The sequence below is a fragment of the Nothobranchius furzeri genome, chromosome 5 (assembly GCF_043380555.1).
Source record: "Nothobranchius furzeri strain GRZ-AD chromosome 5, NfurGRZ-RIMD1, whole genome shotgun sequence".
NCBI classification, from domain to species: Eukaryota; Metazoa; Chordata; class Actinopteri; order Cyprinodontiformes; family Nothobranchiidae; genus Nothobranchius; species Nothobranchius furzeri.
In genome coordinates this window covers 540,281-558,125 of record NC_091745.1, presented here as the reverse complement: position 1 = coordinate 558,125, position 17,845 = coordinate 540,281, and the positions used below count along the sequence as shown (strand labels likewise).

The window sequence follows — 17,845 nt, the reverse complement described above, 5'->3', positions numbered from 1 at the left end:
TCCGGGTCGCGGAGGCAGCATCCCAACTAGGGAGCTCCAGACCGTCCTCTCCCCGGCCTTCTCCACCAGCTCCTCCGGCAGGACCCCAAGGCGTTCCCGGACCAGATTGGAGATGTAACCTCTCCAACGTGTCCTGGGTCGACCCGAGGGCCTCCTGCCGGCAGGACATGCCTGCAACACCTCCCCGGGGAGGAGTCCAGGAGGCATCCTGACCAGATGCCCAAACCACCTCAACTGACTCCTTTCGATCCAGAGGAGCAGCGGTTCTACTCCGAGTCCCTCCCGAACATTGTCCAAGCTCCTCACCCTATCTCTAAGGCTGAGCCCGGTCACCCTATGGAGTAAACTCATTTTGGCCGCTTGTATCCGCGATCTCGTTCTTTCGGTCATTACCCAAAGCTCATGACCATAGGTGAGGATTGGGACGTAGATCGACTGGTAAATTGAGAGCTTTGCCTTCTGGCTCAGCTCCCTCTTCACCACGACAGATCGGCTCAGCGTCCGCATCACTGCAGATGCCGAACCAATCCACCTGTCGATCTCCCGATCCCTCCTACCCTCACTCGTGAACAAGACCCCGAGATACTTAAACTCCTCCACTTGAGGTAGGACCTCTCCCCCGACCCGGAGGTGGCAAGCCACCCTTTTCCGGTCGAGAACCATGGTCTCAGATTTGGAGGTGCTGATCCTCATCCCAGCCGCTTCACACTCTGCCGCAAACCTACCCAGCAAGAGCTGAAGATCAGAGCTGGATGAAGCTAGGAGGACCACATCATCCGCAAAAAGATTCTCCTGCCACCAAACTCGACACACTCCACACCACGGCTACGTCTAGAAATTCTGTCCATAAAAGAGATGAACAGAACCGGTGACAAAGGGCAGCCCTGGCGGAGTCCAACCCTCACTGGGAACAGGTCCGACTTACTACCGGCTATGCGGACCAAACTCACGCTCCTCTGGTAAAGGGACTGAATGGCCCTTAACAGAAAGCCACCCACCCCATACTCCTGGAGCGTCCCCCACAAGGTGCCCCTGGGGACACGGTCATAAGCCTTCTCCAGATCCACAAAACACATGTGGACTGGTTGGGCAAACTCCCATGCCCCCTCCATCACCCTTGCAAGGGTATAGAGCTGGTCCACAGTTCCATGGCCAGGGCAAAAACCACATTGCTCCTCCTCTATCTGAGATTCAACTATCGATCGGACCCTCCTCTCCAGTACCTTGGAGTAGACCTTTCCAGGGAGGCTGAGGAGTGTGATCCCCCTATAGTTGGAACACACCCTCAGGTCACCCTTCTTAAAGATGGGGACCACCACCCCGGTCTGCCACTCCACAGGAACTGCCCCCGATGACCACGCAATGTTGCAGAGACGTGTCAACCATGACAGCCCTACCACATCCATAGCCTTGAGATACCCAGGATGAACCTCATCCACCCCCGGGGCTCTGCCGCTGTGTAGTTGTTTGACTATCTCAGCAACTTCTGCCACCAAGATTGGACAGTCCATCCCCAGGCCTCCCGGCTCTGGTTCCTCCTCAGAATGCACGTAGGTGGGATTGAGGAGCTCCTCAAAGTATTCCTTCCACCGTCCGACTATTGCCCCAGTTGACGTCAGCAGCTCCCCATGCCCACTGTAAACAGTGTGAGCGAGTTGCTGCCTTCCTCTCCTGAGGCGCCGGACAGTTTGCCAGATATTTAATATACAAAACAAAAATTATCAGTAAATTATCATATAGATAGTAAAAACTTAAACCATAACAGGAAATTGATGTTAACCTCTGACCTCATTGTCCACCTGCGAATGAGTGAAAGGTAGAGCTAGTGGTAAAATGGATCGGTTTTTGTTGCCCAAATTTCCACAGGTTCAGTCAGAAACAAATGAATCTTTGGAAGTGATCTCAGACCCACAAAAACCTATGGATCTGGAAGAACAGAGTCAACCCTCAACCGCCACAGCAGTCGAGGGTTTTGCTGCTGGAAATGCTAACTCTAACGTTAGCTAACCTTGCAACAGTATGGATGATTTTCTGTGTGGCTGTATGTGTTTATGATTTCATGGAAAAGTCAGCGATTGTTCATATGTTTATGATGTGTATTAATGATTGTTTCAGGTGTTGTTGAGGTTTTGTGCATCCATGATGTGTATCTGCTAGTGTTGAAGGTGTTTTAGAGAACAATAGGTACGCATGACCACTTCCTTCATAGCACCTGCAGAAAAAAAATTCTGGAGCCGACATTGACACAAACACTCTCCCAAGGTTCTTGCACTCAGTGAGGAATGCAGCAGCCAGGCTTTTACACAATCTACTCGAAGCCTACAGGACCTTACAAGTTATAAGTTAAATATTCATATGTGATAAATGAACAAGATGTTTAAATCAAATGTTTGAATAATCTGTGCTTAAATCAGTGAATTTAAAATGAATGTTGCTCTCACAATGATCCATTTCAGATCTTATGATCAGTTTGTGTTGATTTAACAAGTTAATCATTGTTTACACATTACAATAAGATACTCGTGTGAGGTGAATATCAACCTTAATAAGAGTTTTGAACATTTTCATTCACAAAGTGTTAAAACTTTTGTATCTGAAGAAGGCGTGGCTTTCTGAGAGGGATGTTGATAAATACTCAGATGTGTCAGATTTTGATTTGCCAAACTTGGCCAGAACTCATAACATTGTAGTTTATTAAAACAAGAATTACTTCCCGATTAATCCAGTTTCCAGCTGACTCCAGATTTGGCCGAATCGGGAAAGAAGCCTCTTGAAACTATCTCCTTTGACCTTAAGTCAAAAGCCTTTCTGTGACGTTGCAAGTGATCACAGACACAACAGCTCTTTTCAGAGCTACGTCACACCTGAGACATCTAATCTGCAGACCCCGAGTTGCATCTCATGGCCGGGGAAGCTGAACTCAGAGGAAGCTACTAATCTCTGAGTATCATGGTTTCGACGTCCGGTGACCCCATCACTCTGGCCACACCCCTCCGGACCACCGGGAGCAACTCGTACCAGGGTATTGTGTGCTTGCATGCTGGGGTCTGATGAGGTTTTTAAATAACTCTCTAGTTATAAACATCAACAAATTATTTTACAACCCAGACCACAACTTTCAGATGCAAAGAATGGCTTTGCTGAACATCTAGCTTCAATTACATCTCACACATCACAAATCACTTCATATCCATTACACCATCTCATTAATCAAATCTTGTCATGTATAATTATTAGTTGAGGAAAAATAGATTAATGTTATAGACTATGTGCCTGACTCTGTCTGAATTAAGAAGATTGTTATGGTCATTAAAGAAGCAAAGAACCCTAGAATCTTCTGATTAAACATTCAAAGATCAATCAGATATTTCATATTTATATGGAGTCATCACATCTTATTGGTCATAATATGAAGTGATAATGCCAATCATTAATCACGCTACAAGCACAACTATCGATCAATCAGAAGAGGACGGGTGGAGTCTTTATTTTGTCTGGAATTATTGGCTGGGGGTAATAAAGCACACAAAAAATAATTATTTCACATCTTGACATCATAAGGATGATCTTAATTGTTTCCTCACAGCCATCTATTTGGAAGATTATGAAATAATTTAAATTAAGTTTTCAATCAAGCTTTCAATCAAATTTAATTTGTATAGCACTTATCATATATAAAAAATACAGCTCAAAGTGCTTTACAGGTTAAAGTCACCCCATATAACCCATAATCCCATCATTTCCCCAAAAATAGAAAAATAATTATGCAGTCTCCACCCAGAACCCTCTCTTTAAGATACACGTTCTGAGACATTGCTTCACCCGCAAACAAAACACACTTCACCTTAGATTCATGCAAACACGGGGTTGCTTTTTCATACCAAAGCTTTTATAAATTGTCATGTTTTAAATTGTTTAGTAATAAATTTCTTAACCTTTTTAAACTTGACTCTTTCTTGAAATAAACACGGAGTGGGTGTACATTGATCACTGAACAAGCAAAGATCTTCAGATCTTCTGAATTAACAAATAACTTTTGCTATTAAATTAAATCTTTAAAAATAAATATAATCTTTTGATTAACACAGACCAAGCAAGTTGGTATATGAATTTATATCCATTATATATATATATACATGTAAATTTCATTTGTTAATTTGTTTGATCTTCTTAGGAATTAAAACATAAGCTGATAGCAACAGCTTTTAATTCCTAGATATGTAGTTCATTAACCCTACATATAAAAATGATTCAAAGATAGTAAAACACTAAGACATAAATGTCTAATAAAACTAAATTATAAATAATAAAAAATAAAACAAGCAATGCAGCTAAAAACAGATATCAGTTAAAGCTATGGTAAAAAGGTGAGTCTTAAGCCTGCTCTTAAAAACATGAACATTCTCTACGATCCTAAGGTCCTCTGGCAGCCTGTTCCAGAGACGAGGGCCATAAAATTGGAAGGACACCTTGCCATGGATATGTGTCCTGACTTTTGGAATCACAAGGAGACGGCTGCCAGAGGAGCGCAGAGGTCGCGAGGGTTCGTAAGGTAAAAGCAGTTTCGAAAGATAAGAAGGCCCAAGACCATTAAGACACATAAAAACCATTAAGAGAACCTTAAAATCGATCCTGAAACATACATGGAGCCAATGCAGCGATTCTAAAACTGTTGTAATGTGCTCCCACCTCCTGGTCTTCATCAGGATGCGTGCTGCTGAGTTTTGTAAAAGTTGTAAGCTTGAAATGCTCTTTTTGGGAAGACCAGAAAGCAGGGCATGACAATGGTCTATTCTACTGGTGATAAAACTTGCTTTGTGCAACAAAGCGATGAGATTATCCTTGATAATGACTGCAGGTGTGACAAGTTATGAATATAAAATAACAATATTGTTGTTGCTTGTTTCACTAAATTTTATACTTTTTTTTTTTAATGTGTGGGGGTCTTATGGCCACCAGCCTGGACTCTGGTGATCCAGGAGGCAGGATCACACAGCCCTGGTCGGTGATCAGTCTGCCCCTCTTCCTCCTTTCCTCCAGGCTGCTGATGAGCACAGCTGACTTGAATCCCACTAATGAACAACACCTCGGATAAAAAGCTGTACCATCTAGCAGTCTGGGAGGCAGCAGTGCAGGGGTTCTGCTGTCCTCCAGGCCTCAGAGTCTGGTTTAAACTCCTTTGTTTTGATGAGTTTTAACAGAAATGTTCAAGCTCTGATATGATCCAGAGGGATATTTTGATATTGTTTAAAGGTTAACTTGGTTTGATGCAATTTAACTGACTTTGGTTTTAAACATCTTCTGTTTTGTGTGAATGTATGTGTGAATGTGTGTGTGAATGTGTGTGTGAATGGGTGATTGACTTATTGTGTTATAAAGTGCCTTAGGGGGTTCCAGGACTCTAGAAGGTGCTATATCAAATACAGACCATTTACCATTTAAAACTTTTAACAAAGTTGTAACCAGGTGTTTTAATGTTGGTAAATGGTCTCTTAATGTTAACCTTTTTAGTATGCTTTCATTTGGCATTATTTTTATAATGCCCTCCATCTGTTTGCTCACTTGTTTTTAGAACCTTTTTATGACAATTAAACCCACTATCATGTTTCTTATGTTACTCCCTCCACATTTTAACACCTCCTGTCGAGGATGTAACAATAAAGATAGATAGATAGATAGATATGTCAGGCTCTATCCTAGTTCCACTCATTTTCCTATATACATGCTTCCTCTTGGCAAGATTCTAGCCAGTCACAGGTTCAACTACATCTTCTACGAAGATGACTGTCAAATTTACTTTAAACTCAGTCAGCATCTATCAGTCTCTTCTTTGGCAGACTGCCATTCTGACATCAAAACCTGGCTATCCTCTAACTACCTGTGTTTAAATGACAGCAAGACAGAGGCCATTTTTTTAACCCTACAAACCCCAGTAGGATACCAGCTGTGCCAACCCTACTTGCCCTCAATCTCCGATCATGTGCCAGTAGTTTGAGTGTGAAACTAGATTCCGACCTGTCTATGACTTCTCAAGTCAACACAACCATCAGGTTGTGCTTTTTCCAGCTTCGCCAGATCACTCACTTTGAGCCCATTCTCAAACACCCACATCACGAGTCCGTAATCCATGCGTTAATTACCTCCCGCCTAGAATATGCAAATGCAGTCCAGATTGGCATCAGTGCTTCCACCATGGGCAGACTACAGGAGGTTTAATCAAAATGCTGCTGCCAGATTCTTGACCAACACCAACAGATGCACACACCTCTTCCACTCTTGCAGACTTACACTGGCTCCTGGTAAAATTTAGAATTCAATTCAAAATCCTGATGTTTGTCTACAAGGCTTTGAACTGCCCATCACCTTGGCCAATCTGCTGCATCTCTACACACCCACTTGTGCCCTTTGTTCAGCTGATCAGCTGCTGCTGATTGTTCCGAAGGTTCACTATAAATCTCAGGGTGCGCGTGTCTTCTCACACGCTTCCCCCAAACTCTGGAACTCTGCCCCTCCACGTGCGTCAGGCATCTTCCCTTTGTAGGTTTTACCCCGGCTTTCCACAGCAGCCGTCAGCAGCACGTTACTGCAGCAGCACGTCATAGCTGCTGATAGGAACCGCTGTGGTCAACAGAACCTTTTCCACAGGAGCCGTCAGCAGCCGTCAGCAGCGCGAGTCGGCCGCATCTCAGGAGCAGCATATCGCGGCCTTTACGCGCCGGTTCTATTTCCTACGCGCGACGCCTCTGAAACGGGTCAAGTTCGACATTTTTGGGGAAGGAAAGACAGGAAATCGGACGCGGAAATGGAGAGAAGCTCCAGAGATTTTCAGAATAAAGAACGTACTGCCTTCGGTTGCTTTACTTTAAAAAAGGTTACTAACTGTGCGGCCCCGTGAGAAGTTATCACCTAGCTAGCGGTCTCCTTTGTTTTTCAGGTCCGTATTGGCGATTATAAAACGGACAGAATATAAAAACACAAACATTTTGGAGCCATGTTGTAGTTTTCTCCTGCTTGTTGTTGTGTTTACTGACGAAGTCACTCGTGTGACTTCGTGCCCTGTCGGTGACGGCTGCTCCTCTGCTGCGTCGCGTCTCGTGGGAAGGGCCCATAGACTGTACATATACTGGACAAACGGATTCCATTGGCTTCAATAACACGTTTGTTGTCTATAATGGGAGGTGGCCACCACCGCCATTTTGACCGTGTCACAGGTTCCGTCCAGCCCAGACAATTCCATAAAAGGGAAGAGAGGAGGCGCTGAGGGTGTGGCTGTAAGGCTGGGCTCGAGTGACGACACCCTGGCGAACTAGCTACGAGCTAACCTGAAGCTAACCCTGGCTAACCCAAAGCTAAAGCGGAGGTGGGAGCCGAGCTAACGGATGTAGCCACCTAGCTTCAACCCAACCGGAGCTAACTGGAACACCCATCGACCTGAACCTTACACGGAGTTTAGGTGGAGGTTTTCTGCGCCTGTTCGTGAAAAGTACCAGTATTAAAAAAGTTTTAAATCGGTAAGTTTATAATTTATTTCCGTAATGAAAACATTTTGCTTTGAGCAAGTTTTCAGTAGTTTTTTTCGGCGCTATCACTCCTGAGTCGCACCAGCCATTAAATGTATCATGAAGAAGAGAACATATATTTAAGTCGTATTTTGGGGGGACATTTTATTATCTTTCTTACAAAATCTGAGACCAAGCGTTTCACATTGCAACACAAGCACCGGTAACCATAACAGAATGAACAGCCAGCAGAGGAGAGGATGGCGGTGTTTCCACCCCTCCCGGCCGGCGAGGAGAGCTCATTCCTGGGCTGGAGCCGGCCCTCAGCACCCCGCCACAGGCTCTAACAGATGCTGGCGGTGTTTGAAACCCTCCCAGCGGGACAGGGGAACTCATTCTTGTGTGGGTCGGAGTCGGCCCGCAGCAGCGCGGTGTAGCCTACATATTTTGTTATATAAGTCGCTCTGGAGTATAAGTAGCAGGACCAGCCAGAATATGTAAAAAAGTGCGAGTTATAGTCCGGAAAATATGGCAGTTATTAGTATTCGAGCTAAATTAGCAGCCTAAATACATTTCATATATTTCCAAAATGTAATACTTGTTTGTATCTTGTACAGCCAACTAGTCTTTATTCTGGACTCAGTACAATTTACCAAAAGTAAAGAGACATTCTACAGATGAAGTAAGCACAAGATAACTTACTGGAAGACACGGAATTATCATGAGAACCAGAACAAGAGAGCCTGATAACAGTCATGTGAAAATAACAGTTAAAAAGTATGTATGTATAATAGAAATAAAAATATATTAGAATTAGTGTAACTCACTGTGATCCAAACAATAAATCAGCCATAGCTGATTAGTAAATATGACATGAGGTCTTGGAGTTTTTAATTTTCATTTTTTTCTTAGATCTGTTAAAAGGTCACCATGGCAGCCTGTGTGTCTCCAACATCAGCTACACAAAGCAGCAAGTGTAAATTCCACATACCTGTCTCACCACTTCATGTATGGTTTTGTACTTTAAACAATTATGACAAACCTGTTATTTTTTCTCCATAGCCATTTGGATCATTGGAGACAGCTGAGTGAGGCGTGGTGCCCAGAGAGCTGCAGAGACAACCTTGGCCTCCCTGACGTCTGTGTCTCCTGGTTCGGTTGGGGCGGACCATCGACATACATACATGTGCCGACACTTTGCGCCCTGTTTTATAAAATGTAGTGTTAAAAATAAATGTTTTTGCTCAATTACTGGAATTTCTTTGGTTAAGACAAAAGTGAGGAATAATCATTTACAAGTTATTTGTACAACAGGCCCATTTTAAATCCCAACAGTTTCTTAGCAGACAATAGAAATGTGTTCTTTACTAACTTTACTTGGTTTAAAAATCTTACTAAAATAGTGGCGTATTGCAAAACCCAATCATACTTATGTAAACATTAGCTTTGTAGATATTTTTTACAGATCTATATTTGTGTGCAACAAATCCAAACTTAAATAATTTGTCATTCTTTATTGAAAAACAACAAAATACAGGTATACAGAAGTGTGGGAAAATGATAATGTGAAAGTATTGCTATTTAAATGTAATCCTATTTATCTTTAAAAAGAAAAACTCTAAAAATGTCCTGTACAGCATCATGACAGAAGAATGGTGGTCTGTCTGTCAGAATGTGCTGAACAGATTTGCTCTTTGAAGAGGAGTGTCATGTTTGGAGGAAGGTACTTAACCCAAGACATGCAGAATACAACACTGACCAAAAACTGATGGAAAAAATGATTTCTTTATAAGGAGGAACTTAAGGTGCACAGATAAGTCTGTGGTTGGAACTGCAACAACAGCTCAGCGTCTGGAGGAGGGAGAACACAGGTGAGCTTAGGTTCTGGTTTCAAAATCCATTGTAGGCAGGCAGAGGTGTTCAGCAGACTTACTGTGGTGGGTGTATGTGTTGGCTGGAGGAGGGAGAGGTAGAGAGCCGGGGGAAGCGCAGGAGAGGGAGCAGAGGTGGAGAGAAGCGGGGCGTCCTGGTGGATGGGGCACTGGGTGAGATGAGAGGTGGGTTATGGAGGCTGGTGATAAGGTCCGTGTGTTGAATATCCAAATCCTGGAGTAGAGGTCAGTATCCAATGAGGTCGACAGGAATCCTGAAGAATGGTAAATCCAATATAAGAGCAAAAACACTACGAAATAACATTAATCCTAGGAACACTAGAGGTAACACGAGTGGCTGGTTACTACCAAAACTGAGGCAATCTTCTGGCGTCAACTTGTGTCCTCCATCCACCTTAAATAGGAAAGCACCCCGCTGATTGCTGATCAGGAACGGCTGGGGTGGAGTCACCAGAACCATGAAGAACGTGTCTCCAGAAACAACCCGGGTCCTGGTACCGATCAGGAAGCGGACCTTATCACCCAGAGCTGCCAGGTCACGCTCAAAGCCTTCATGTTCACGCTGCAGAGCCTGAACGCTGGCCAGGTGGTGGCCGTAGTTGTCTGTGTTCAGGGCCTGGTTCTTCTCCTCGATCCACTCTTTGGTCTCATCAGCATCTCTGAGAAGACATCAGAACTCCGTCTGAGTGTGGGTCCAAACTCTACTGACCCGTAAGCGGCGCATAAGTGTGCGGGGTACCTGTGGAAGCGCTGCACCTCATGGGCGCTGCCCAGCATGTTGCTCCGGTCTTCAGCCAGCTGTTGCAGCGAGCGCCAGCAGTTGTTCAGCTCCTGGAGAGAAACCAAACCCTGTGAGATGAAGGTGGACGCCAGCGGGCTGGACGCCGGACAAGGAAACCTGGAGACGGATCGCTCAGACAGGAAGGGAAGAGCTTCCTCTTACCTTGATGGAATTAAAGTTAGCCGTCGTCTGAACGCCCAACCGTACGGTCTGAGGTCAAAGGTCACAGGAAACACACACACCAGTCAGCAGTCATACAGATGCATAAAGATAACTGTAGCCATGGCAACCAGCTGACATGTCCCCACTTTCACCAGCACCTGGTGCCTGCCGGGTCACCTGAATTCCTGTGTGATGTCAGCACGGTCGGCCGTGACTGCGGCCATCAGAGGTGACCTCTGATCAGCTGAATGAACTCACCTTCTAGGGTGACGCCGTGTTACCCCGGGTTTCCACGGGAGCCGTCAGCAGCACGTTACTGCAGCAGCACGTCTTGCTCGCGTAAGCTGCTGCTTGGCCCTTCCCACGAGACGTGAAGCAGCAGGAGAGCAGCTGTCACCGACCGAGCACGAAGTCACACGAGTGACTTCGTCAGTAAACACAACAACAAGCAGGAGAAAACTACAACATGGTTTGTGTTTTATGTTCTGTCCATTTTATAATCGCCAATACGGACCTGAAAAACAAAGGAGACCGCTAGCTAGGTGATAACTTCTCACGGGGCCGCACAGTTAGTAACTGTTTTTAAAATTAAAGCAACCGGAAGGCAGTACGTTCTTTATTCTGAAAATCTCGGTAGCTTCTCTCAATTTCCACGTCCGATTTCCTGTCTTTCCTTCCCCAAAAATGTCGAACTTGACCCGTTTCAGAGGCGTCGCGCGTAGAAAATAGAACCGGCGCGTAAAGGCCGCGACATGCTGCTCCTGAGACGCGGCCGACTCGCACTGCTGACGGCTCCAGTGGAAAAGGTTCTGTTGACCACAGCGGTTCCTATCAGCAGCTATGACGTGCTGCTGCAGTAACGCGCTGCTGACGACTCCTGTGGAAAGCCGGGGTTAGAGTCGGCTTCATCCTGTAAACAAACAAATGAGTGGTAACAAAAACACCACGTCTGGTTCTGGTGGAGGCGGAGGACAACACGCACCTTTCCAGGAGCAGAACCCAGATGTTCTTGTTGCTACAAACAGAGACGAGCAGAGTTAACAAACCAGGAAGTGAGAGGGACCAGCTGCTGCAGACAGGTGACGCTCACCTGAGCCTGAACCATAGGAGCCTCCTCAGCCATCAGACCTTCTGACTCCAGTTCAGATGCCACCTTGTTGATGTCCCTCAGGCGGGACTCGTTGGCCTTCAGGTCCTGCAGGACAAAAGCACCTGCTGATTATCACCTGAGCTGATCTGACAGCTGCTGCTGGAAGACGGAGAGGAGGAAAAGTCCGACCTTCTGGAAGTCGTCAAACTTCTTCTGCAAGACCTCGACCTGCTCCAGGTCCGACCCGTCTCTCCATCCTCATTCAGCTAAAGACGCGAGTTCAAGTAAAACAACCTAAAGTCACACAAACACAAAGCAGGTGTGGAGATGTTCGCTCTGAGCTGGAGGTCGTTCCTCGGCTGTGAAGGGCACACGAACCTTGTTGGTGCTGTTGAGCAGCGTGAGGATGTCGCCCTTCTTCATGGTGACCTCTCCAGGGCTCTTCTCCTGGTAGTCGTACAGAGCCAGAACCAGCTCCTTCCCGGTCAAATCGTCAGTTGGAGCCACTTGTTGCTGTCGGGTTAACAGGTCTGGTGTTAGAACGTGGTGGATAAGAATGTTCTGACGGGCCGAGGGTTCTGAACCAGCGAAGTGACCTGGACCCAAACAAAGTGAGCCAGAACCTGCAGACACCTCAGAAACATGTCAGGACCAGACCTGCTCTACCTTCCTCCATTATGGTCTCTCCTTTCTGGGTGACAGCCTTGATGCGAGGTTCATGACCTGTGATCTCAGCCTGCAGAGCCTCGTGCTTCTTCAGCAGGTTCTGGACACCAATCAGGTCCTTCCCTGAGGACACATGTTAGAGTTCAGCATTATGCAGTAGACAGACCAGTTTAACCCAGGGGTTTCTTTCTTCTACAATCTGCTCTTTAACTGTATTATTTCCTGCTATTTCAGCTGTTAACTTTATTTTTTCTCTAAGTGTTTTTCTCCCCAGAAGAAGCTACAATGATGTTCTGCTGAGCTGTGGTGGCCTCATGGAGGGGGCCATCGTCTAGCACACTGCTGCTAACCACTTAATCATTCTCCCTCTCCTGATAATAACATTTTACTTTCTTTGATGTTGGATGTGCTACTACTAGTTTACCCGTTTAATTATAGATTCACTAGGATAAATACAATAAAATTTATCTCTCGCCAAATAGAATATTTACTAAGAAATCACAATGTAACGTGTGTGTGTGTGTGTGTGTGTGTGTGTGTGTAAAAGCCATGTGTAGTGTTTATTTATAAAGCATATGTTGCTGGATTTTATCCAGAATCGAGACTTTGAAAATATATTGTTTAATTACAGTTTGATTTATTTGACATCTGTATAATGTTTATTATTTTGTTTTTTCCCCCTAAATGCCTAACGTTTGAGTTTAACATGAATATCAGTCATTCATCCCAATACATGAAGTTACACATTTTAAATTTTAATAGGGGAAGACTGCAGGAGGGAGAGGTAAAATCATAGACTGTACATACTTGCTACCCGCCGGCTGTGATCACAAGCGACAACATATTAGTTCCCGCTGCTTCTTCGGTAAACAGCGCCAACAAAAACAAAGAAACTTGGGATCTTGTCGGCGTGGCGGTGGGATTTAAGGGAAACGCTGTATGCCCTATAGACTTCTCACAGAGCTGCAGTATTTCTCCGGTCAGATCTGTCTCTGAGAGCTCCATGAGCGGTCAGCCCGCGCAGAAACTAGCCGCCGCACCGGTCAGGCTGCCTGGCCTGACCGCTGAGGATTACCGGATGGAAGAATGGACACAGGTGTCACTCCAAGCCTGCTGGAGATTTTAAGGGTTCAGATGAAAACACCCTACCACTCAGGCTGCTTACACATCGATATTAAGTTGTCGCTGTTGCGCTCACGCCCTAATACAGTATTAGATGCGGTTAAAGTCAGACATGAAAAACTCCACGAGCGGTCAGACCGCGCAGCAGCTAGGCGCAGCAAGTAGGCGCCGGATCGGTCAGGCTGCCCGGCCTGACCGCTGGGGATTACCGGGTGGAAGAATGGACACAGAAGTCTCCCTCTTAGCGCTCCGTCATATTTCAACCCATTTTGATCTTTTACCATATTACCCATCTAAATATGCCCTATTAATTATTTTACCGTATTTTACATTTAAATTTCATGGTTAAACAGTAAATGCTACATGTTAAACTGATGGTTAGCTAGCTACTTCGGTAAACTCAGCTAGTTTAAAGGCAGCAGTGACATAAAATACGAATATAGATTTTAACTTACCGAAAAAAATGAAGTGGAGACTCCTTGGACGCTCTATTAGTGCAATTAATACCACTGCAAGTCATTTTGTCCAACAATTGCACCAATAATATCCAAAACAGAATTCACAAGCACAGAGACTCAAAATCCCGAAACAGCTTCCAGGAGAGACCGAGGCTGTACTGAGGCCTTTCCACGGAGCTAGCTCTGTGGTCACGTGGGTCTGAGGCGGCGGTCACGTGGGTCTGATGCTCATTAATTATACAGAATTTTAGGCTTTCAATACACTTAAACAGAAGAGTGAGAAAAAAATTCACCCCCCTCAGAGTTGTCATGAGTATAAACTAGATCATTTAGACAAAAAACATGTTTTGGCACCAGGCTGTAAACATGTTTATTTCTGCTGTGAAATCGGCATTTTCAACATGGGAGTCAATGAGGATTTGCTCGCTTCTGGCACCAGCCCCCAGCGGATGAGGGTGGAACTGCAATTTTTCTTACTTCCGGGTTGGGACCATTTTCTGAGCGGCATTGTGGGGGCTTGGAAGGGCCAAGCAGCAGCTAGACGTGCTGCTGCAGTAACGTGCTGCTGACGGCTCCCGTGGAAACCCGGGGTAAGTCTGCCCTCAAAACACACTATTTTAGCCTGGCTTTTCCCATATGATTGTCTTCATACGTCAGTGTGACGCTTCTCCAGCTTGTGACATTCTTCTGTACTTTTTAGCTCACTAACATTGCTCAGTTACTTTTTACTTGTTTCTCTTTTATCTCCTATCTTAGTGCTTTTACTTGTTTTATGGTTAGTCAACTTTATAGTAATTTCATGCCTTGCTTTTAAATGCTGCTTTTATGTGTGTTATATGTTTTTAGCTTTATATTTTACTCCTATGCTGTCTTTGTTGTTGTGTGTGAGTCTTTCGCTCTTCTGTACAGTACTTTGGTTAGCTGCCATGCTATTTTTAAATGTGCTTTATAAATAAACTAGTATAGTACAGACAGAGAGAAATAGATTTAGAGATAGAGATAAATGTAGAGATGGAGAGATGGATATAAATATAGATAGAGATACATATATGATGTATTGATGGAGATAAATGATAAATGACCCGCACTTGTATAGCGCCTCTCAGAGTAAGGACTCCAAAGCGCTTTACACTACAGTGTATCATTCATCCATTCATAAACTGATGGTGATGAGCTACGATGTAGCCACAGCTGCCCTGGGGCGCACTGACAGAGGCGAGGCTGCCGAGCACAGGCGCCACCGGTCCCTCCGACCACCACCAGCAGGCAAGGGGGGTTAAGTGTCTTGCCCAAGGACACGACAGCAGAATTCTCTGTCCGGAGCCGGGATCGAACCTGCAACCTTCCGATTACTGGACAACCCGCTCAACCAGATGAGCTACTGCTCAACTCAAGTCAAGATTTGTGGGTTGAACATCCAGGGCACGAAGCTCTTGTTCCACCACATCCCAAAGATGCTCTATTGCGTTGAGATCTGATGACCTCTTTTTCCAATTTGTAGTGGAGATGAGTGGTACCCGGTGGGGTCGTCTGCTGTTGTAGCCCATCCGCCTCAAGTCCCATTCTCCTCTGACCTCTAACATCAACAAGGCATTTTCGCCCACAGGACTGCTGCATACTGGATGTTTTTCCCTTTTCACACCATTCTTTGTGAACCCTAGAAATGTTTATGGGTGAAAATCCCAGTAACTGAGCAGAATGTGAAAAACACAGACCGGCCCGTCTGGTATCAACAACCATGCCACACTCAAACTTGCTTAAACCACCTTTCTTTCCCATTCTGACATTCAGTTTGGAGTTCAAGAGATGGTCTTGACCAGGACCACACCGCTAAATGCTATGAAGCAACTGCTTTGTGATTGGCTGATTAGATAATTGCATTAAGGAGAAGTTGAACAGGTATTACTAATAATCCTTTACTAATGATCCTTTAGGTGACATATATATATATATATATATATATATATATATATATATATATATATATATATATATATATATATATATATATGAGAGAGAGAGAGAGAGAGAGATCTTAATTTAGACCTAGTGGGAGATCCAGATCTAAAGAGAGACTGATCTAAAGATAGAGAGACACACAGAGAGATCTAGAGAGTGATAAAGATCAAACACATTTAACCATTAGTCAAAGATAACACAAGTAAACACAAAATGCAGTTTTGTGTTTACTTGTGTTATCTTTGACTAACGGTTAAATGTGTTTGACAATCAGAAATATTTTGTGTGACAAACATGCAAAAGAATAAGAAATCAGGAAGGGGGCAAATAGTTTTTCACACCACTCTAGATAAAGTACACACTAGAACTTGTTAAACTGCTGTATTTATTACTCTGTGTAGCTGGTGAGTTTTGTGCCAATGGATGCTCTCCAGCAGTCGTGTGGTGATGAACACAGCCAGAATTTCCACCCCAACAACAATGGTTCCAACCGTCCCGATCAGGCCCTCGTGCTGGTTGATCCAGTGGGTGATGCCGCCCAGACATCCACCTAAAAAGATGACACTCTGCGCAGTGAACTCATCTAAAAGCTGGGCTCCCACACCACACTGAGAGTTCCACACGGTGCCATTCTCCAAAGGGTTGATGCAGCACGTAGCAGGGACACCACAGGCCAGGACCCCTGGAGCAGAGCAGTTGTAATATCTGAGGATAATAGAGAAAACAAAGCTTTGTTAAAATGCTTCATCTTAATCTGTTTTGTAATTACATAAGAAAACTAAAGGAAGTGATTCATGCTTCACTGACATGTTGACGCCCCAGTCCCGGTAGTTATCTGCCCCACAGCACTGCAGACTGAACTGAATCTCATCTGTGATGAACCTCACATCCGGATCATCCTGGTAGTTAGCCATGGCTGCTAACATCCCTGACCTCAAGTAGCCTGCGATCTGATCCCGCACACTGTAGACGACAATGGCAAGCAGCACCTGAGCTGTGATGAGCACCAGCACTGTGGCTGAGAACACTTTCAGCAGGCAGCAGTACTCCCTTAAGGCACCCACACACCCTGTCAGACAGAGCAAAGTGAGCAGGAAGCCTAGACTAAACAGTATCAGCATTGGGTCAGTTCCGATAGTGCCGATGTTCTCTTGGGCAAACGATTCTTTGGTGTTGAGGCCCCAGACTCCCAAAGTGAGAACAATCAGGCCCAAAACAGTGAAAAGCAGGTTGCACAGGAACATAAAGTATTTCAGGAAATAGTCCATCAAAGAGTAACTGAAGTTAGGCTGGATTCTGGGAAATGCAGCATTGCTGTTCTTGTTCTGTTCTTCATTTGTCTGAAATCCATTGGTTACCAGGCCAAGCTCCTCATCTCCTGCTTTTGCTGCCTTTGTCTGAAAACACAGAAAAGTTCAGGCTCTCAGGAGGTCTAACTCAAACAACATTCTATCGCCACAGCACAAACATATTTTTCTTAAAAGCTAAGTGAAAGACAGACCTTTGGTATGAGTGGACTGGACTCATCCTGCGAAGCGTTTCTCTTGACACACAGCCATTGAAATCCCTCCATTTACAAATATCGCCTGTAATTGTAGATGAGCAGGAAATGATCCTCCCTGTGCTTTTAGGGCAGAGCACAAACTGAAGTGAAACATAAGAGAATCTTTGCTGCTGCAGTGTGAAACTAAATAGTATGCTTGTGTGGATTAACCCCGTTGTGTTCAGTGTCAGAGCGCTGTGAGGGCTGAGCTTCATTCATCATGTGAGAGTCACAATGGGAGGCCTACATACCAGAATCTCAAACACGGGACTTCTGAGTTTATGTCAGGAAAAAACGACTTGAGGGAAAAGAGGCAGCTCAGAGATGATGCATGTTTCTCGTCATTGACTGACAGATTACTGCTCTTCAAGTAAAGAAAGATATAATGTATTTTGAGTATATTCAATGAGAAAAAATGTATTTCATAGAAATACTAAAAAATGTTTATTTCATAATTGTGAATGTAAATCTTAAATTAACTTGAGATTACTCTTGATTAGCTGTACTGATAACGTGATAATGTGTTTTAGTCAAACACAGCAATGTTAAAAATAACTAATAATAATAAAAAAAACAATTGTTCTCTTCCACCGTCTTTTTGTAAGATGCAGGGCTGCAGCTATCAAATATTTTAGTGTTCAACTATTTTATGGAATCCTCCACCAATTAATCA

At 44.5% G+C, this 17,845-nt stretch overlaps 2 protein-coding genes and 1 long non-coding RNA gene across 4 annotated transcripts; 1 reads left to right on the top strand and 2 right to left on the bottom strand.

The window, feature by feature from the left end:
- Positions 1-7,131: 7,131 nt before the first annotated feature.
- Positions 7,132-8,897, top strand: LOC129163252 (uncharacterized). The gene is made up of 3 exons (XR_008563107.2): positions 7,132-7,511; positions 8,412-8,475; positions 8,562-8,897. It is a non-coding gene; the product is annotated as an uncharacterized lncRNA (long non-coding RNA).
- A 101-nt stretch (positions 8,898-8,998) lies between these two features.
- Positions 8,999-11,718, bottom strand: LOC129163251 (spectrin alpha chain, non-erythrocytic 1-like). 2 transcript variants are annotated; one of them, XM_054740090.2, is made up of 8 exons: positions 11,614-11,718; positions 11,425-11,529; positions 11,317-11,349; positions 10,335-10,382; positions 10,131-10,222; positions 9,740-10,050; positions 9,433-9,645; positions 8,999-9,350 (listed from the first exon to the last, which is right to left on the bottom strand). In XM_054740090.2, exons 2-8 carry the CDS (start codon positions 11,455-11,457, stop codon positions 9,286-9,288), a joined length of 795 nt encoding a protein of 264 aa, XP_054596065.1. In that variant the 5' UTR covers positions 11,458-11,529; positions 11,614-11,718; the 3' UTR covers positions 8,999-9,285. The 2 variants fall into 2 exon arrangements, with proteins under 2 accessions (XP_054596065.1, XP_070407412.1); XM_070551311.1 differs by lacking the exon at positions 8,999-9,350 and having other exon boundaries at positions 9,439-9,645; positions 9,786-10,050.
- Positions 11,719-15,995: 4,277 nt separating this feature from the next.
- Positions 15,996-17,346, bottom strand: tspan10 (tetraspanin 10). Its single transcript, XM_015942795.3, has 3 exons — positions 17,131-17,346; positions 16,437-17,026; positions 15,996-16,334 (listed from the first exon to the last, which is right to left on the bottom strand). Exons 1-3 carry the CDS (start codon positions 17,200-17,202, stop codon positions 16,001-16,003), a joined length of 996 nt encoding a protein of 331 aa, XP_015798281.1. The 5' UTR covers positions 17,203-17,346; the 3' UTR covers positions 15,996-16,000.
- Positions 17,347-17,845: the final 499 nt, after the last annotated feature.